Source organism: Camelina sativa, chromosome 2 (genome assembly GCF_000633955.1).
Source record: "Camelina sativa cultivar DH55 chromosome 2, Cs, whole genome shotgun sequence".
Classification (NCBI taxonomy): domain Eukaryota; kingdom Viridiplantae; phylum Streptophyta; class Magnoliopsida; order Brassicales; family Brassicaceae; genus Camelina; species Camelina sativa.
This window is the reverse complement of record NC_025686.1, coordinates 5,388,857-5,393,387: the sequence shown is the minus strand read 5'-3', so window position 1 is coordinate 5,393,387 and position 4,531 is coordinate 5,388,857. Positions and strand designations below refer to the sequence as shown.

The 4,531-nt window shown below is 42.1% G+C and overlaps 2 protein-coding genes across 2 annotated transcripts; one reads left to right on the top strand and one right to left on the bottom strand.

Annotated features, from left to right (window-relative positions):
- On the bottom strand, positions 1,205 to 1,816 carry LOC104748682. The gene has a single exon (XM_010470287.1). It carries the CDS (start codon positions 1,814 to 1,816, stop codon positions 1,205 to 1,207), a length of 612 nt encoding a protein of 203 aa, XP_010468589.1.
- Positions 3,254 to 3,907, top strand: LOC104748672 (putative F-box protein At3g23950). The gene has a single exon (XM_010470280.1). The coding sequence runs from the start codon at positions 3,254 to 3,256 to the stop codon at positions 3,905 to 3,907; it is 654 nt and encodes a 217-aa protein (XP_010468582.1).

Sequence of the window (4,531 nt, the reverse complement as noted above, 5' to 3'; positions counted from 1 at the left end):
AAAGCGAGATGGGAGACGATGGGGTCCCTGCCCAGGGGATGATACCCTATTCGTCCCGAAGCAAAGCTCTGGCTGATGAGATTGGAAAGAGCTTCCGTGGCTATAAAAAACAGGGTGGGAGAGAGAGGGTCCCCCTGCCTTAGTCCTCTTCCACCTTTGAAATAGCCGCATAACTCTCCATTGATGTTGACCGAGAAGGAGGTGGTGGTGACACACTGTTCCACCCAATTTATGAATTTAGGGGGAAACTGAGCAATCTCGAGAATCTTTAGGATAAAGTCCCAATGAACACAATCAAACGCATTCCTCAGGTCTACCTTCAATAGAGCACGTGGTGAGACATTACTCCTCCCAAAACCTTGGACCATCTTAGAAGCTAACAGAACATTCTCAACGAGAAGTCTGCCTTTGACAAACGCTGACTGAGAGTTGGAGATCATCATGGGAAGACTATCCTCCATTCGACAAGCTAAGATCTTGGAAATCACCTTATAGATGACGTTGCAGCACGAGACGGGTCTGAAGTTAGTTACCATGTCTGCACCTATTTCCTTAGGAATCAGAATCAGCGCCGTCGCATTGATTTGCTTGAGCAGGTTACCATGACGAAAGAACTCTTGGACTGCTGCAGTAAGATCAGCCCTAATGATATCCCAAGAAGTTCTATAGAATTCAACCCGTATAACCATCCGGACAAGGAGTCTTGTTGGCAGGCATGGAGAAAAATTATCTCTTTATCTCGGAGTCAGTGATTTCAGCAATTAGGAGATCCTGAAGATTCTCCGTCAGTCTGAAAGGCATAAGCTCCCTTGTTTGATCAATCTCAGCTGAGGTAAGAGTTGCAGGATGACCTCCAATCAGGTCCTGGTAATAGGACACACAATGGATTCACTACTTCAGGACTGAAAATTCTCTCTCCTTGCAAATCAATCAGATAATGAATCTGATTCATTGCTCTGCGGGTTGCCATCACCCTGTGGAAGAAAGCAGTGTTAAGGTCTCCACACTCAAACCATTTGATTCGAGCTCTTTGGTAAATAAACTTCTCTTCCGCGATCGTAAGAGTCATCCACTTCTTGTAGGCCAGTTTCTCTTGAGTTGCAGAAACCCCGAGAGGGATTGTTCAACAGAAGAGATTGGCAAAGGTGAAGATTTTCCTGAGCTTCTCTCGTGCGAGTCTATAAGCCTGAGAAATGTTCCTTGTTTAGATCCGAATAACTCCTTTTAGTCCTTTAAGCCTTTTCATCATCGAGTATTGAGCTGTTCCATGAGGATCCATATCATGCCAGTAATGCAATAGCCTCGGAAGGAAGTCTTCATGGTGGAGAAGAAAATGGGAGATCATAAAATGTCGTCGACCCTGTTGTCTTCTTCCAAGATCAATGATGGAAGGGCTATGATCCGAAAAGTCAGGCTCCGGGAACTGAGAGTAGGAGAATGGATATATGATCCTCCACTCATCATTTGCAAGGACCCTATCCAGTTTTTTGGCGATCGGATTGGTCTCTTGCTTATTCCACCAGGTGAACTGATTCCCTCTAATGGTGAGATCTTGGAGATTCGCATAAGCAAGACAGTCTCTGAACTCCTCCATTCCTTTTTTAATTTTGGTACCTCCAGAAGAGTGATCTGCAGGGTTCAAGGTTTGATTAAAATCTCCAAGTAGAACCCATGGTCTTGAATTAACTGAATGATCACGGGATAAAGCACAGATCTCCTCCCATAGTTCCTGATGCCCCGTTTGGTGGTTAACAGCATAAACAAAAGAGACCACAAACTCACTATCCTCACCAGGAAATTGGACAACACAAGTCATCATCTGCTTGGACTTAGAGTGGATAACTAACTTCACTGATTGATGCCAAACAATCCAGATTCTACCCAGCTCAGCAAACTCATAATTGGCTTCAAAATTCCAATACGCAAAAGTAGAATTCACATATTTGTGAGATTTGTGTTGCCTGACACGAGTCTCAATTAAACTACCAAAAACCGGCTTATACTGCCGTAGCTATTTCCTGAAGCTTCTCCTCTTTACACTATGATTAAAACCTCTAACGTTCCAACAAAAAGTATTGACTTTTACCATTAGTGAGATGATTTGGTTGGTGGCCCCTTTCCATTGGAAGCCCGCGCATAGCGCCTCTCTTTTTTCTTTTCCTTCTTAGACAGAACCTTCATAAACTTCTCGTTGTCGTCTGGGTTATCATCTTCTTCGGACGGAGAGTCTGAAGAAGAGAATTCCTCTAGAGAGACGGATTCTGAAGAGGAGGAAGACGAGGGTGGAGTACGCCTAGAATCGGCTTTCCTCATACCAGACTTGTGAGGTTTGGGGATAGAATTAAGACCAATGTCAATTTCAAGGTTACCTTCTTTTTGGGAAGGGACAGAGGGGTCATTAGGAGGGTGCTCCACTCCCCCAGAACGACGTTTTGCTTGGTCCTTACGCCTCCTTGAAGGGTTCTTTCTTTGTCGGGCCATAGTGTCTTCTGCCGTAGCTTTCCCTTCATGTCTTCCTCGAGTACAAGCTTCCTTTGAGTGGGAAGTTGAATTGCAGAAACTACAAAGGATTGGAGCGGTGGGACAATGCTTAATAGAGTGACCAACCCCTTTGCAGAAATCGCAAATTGGGGGAAGCCACGGACTGGAGACAGCAATCCTGAATGTTTCCCCTGTTTCGAATTGAGCATTGACCGCTTCTGGTAGAGGCTTGGAGATATTGACTATTGTGAACACTTTGGCTACTTCCAAATCCGTGAGATTGATTGTAGATGGGTGACAAAAGACAGGATGACCAACCAAACCTGCTATGTGTTCCAACGCTTCCTGGGAGAAAAATTGGGGTGCAACCCCTCAGAATTCTAGCCAGACCGGAGCTTCAGTAAGTTCTGGCATCACAGGGGAAAGACCTGGTTCCCAATTCGCTACGAACATAGATTGGCCTTCAATGTGCCACACTCGTTGAGCAAGTACCCTTCTGTGAGTTTCCTCACATGGAATTCGTATGAGCACCGACTTTGGTCCTTGTTTGGAAATAGTGATATCTCTTCGTTCCGACTCCAGATTCCATTAAGGATGGCATAGAGGGCTCCTTTGGAGGGGAGATTACCGTGGAACTGGCCTATGATGAAGTCTTTCCACCGGTTTTGATTTCGTTGAACCACCAGGTCCACCACATTGGGACTGGCCTACAAAAGCATTTTCTTGTTTGGTTTTATGTAATTTATTAGTTATATGTTGTTTGTTTGCAGAAATGAATATTCCTAAAGTGGCGTTTGTTTTCTTGGTGCGACTTCTGTTGAAAAGCATTGCAAGATTCAGATCAGTGTGCAAAGAATGGAAAGATTTGATCGATTCAGACTTCTTCCGAGATCACTTCATCTCTCGCAACTCATCTTCTTCAATCTCGTGGTCAATCATTCAGATGAAACCTCACAAGCTGACACTTGATATTGTGGGTCATCATGGATGCAAAACATGGGGATTTGCTCGTTCTCTGGGATCTTTCATGAGTTTCTTTGTCGAGAGAGCAATCAATAAGATACAAGTCTTGGCTTGCACCGATGGATTGGTCTTGGTTTACTTTGAAGCTGCCGATGATACTCCTATGTATTATGTTGGAAACCCTTTGTTTCAAGAGTGGTTTCGAGTCCCTCTCCCTCCTTTCCTCTCTTTGAAAGATCTTAAGAGATTACGGCTGCATGAGCGTTTCAGGGTAGTGTTTGTGATGAGTCACGGTTGTACTAAAGTCGGTTTTGCAATTTACTCATCTGACACAGGGAAATGGGAAAATCGAAATGTGACTTGTCCTCGTCATGATTGCTGGTTTGGCCAACGCAAGGCGATTGCTTTGAATGGGATACTTCACTGGTTTCAAAGTCTCATCTCTTCTTTTTATGGCCTATGATTTCTATGGAGGTAATGTTGATGATGGGTGTCGTATCATATCTTTCCCCGTGATATGCTCAAATTTACCCAAGACTTCAAAACCAAGAAATGAAGCGTAAGTAAACCAAGACCAATATGTTGATTTTTAGAGATCAATGTAGTGTTTAGGGATCAAATCCACAAGAACTCTAGATTCACACAATAGATTATAGAGTTTTTAATTATGCTAAACCAAAATTGTAATTTAAATAGCAAAGCAAAAACAGAAAATAAAAGAGTTGTAAATCAATAGGAATAAACGCTAGGCCTAAGGAAATTCTTAGGAATTCGTGGAAAATCAGATCAATTAATTAAGCAAACAGGACTCAATAATTAAGCACTACTCTTGAACTCGAAACACAATTATAAAATAAATCAGTTTTCACTGCAAATATTATCTAAATTTAAAACCAGAAAATCCAAATCTCTTTGTAAAATTCTAGGTTAAAAATAAGCAATAAAATCAAGTTTAGATAAGTTCACAAAATTACTAATTTAAATCTCTTTGTTTGCAAAAAGTAATTTTGCTCACTAAAGGTTTTATCAGAAAAAATTAATTATATTCTCATATCAATCAATAATCATAAGATCTAAATCCAGATGA

Bases quoted from the DNA above. Each gene is read 5' to 3' on its own strand.
- LOC104748672 (XM_010470280.1), top strand. From the start codon at position 3,254: ATGAATATTCCTAAAGTGGCGTTTGTTTTCTTGGTGCGACTTCTGTTG.
- LOC104748682 (XM_010470287.1), bottom strand. From the start codon at position 1,816: ATGACTTGTGTTGTCCAATTTCCTGGTGAGGATAGTGAGTTTGTGGTC.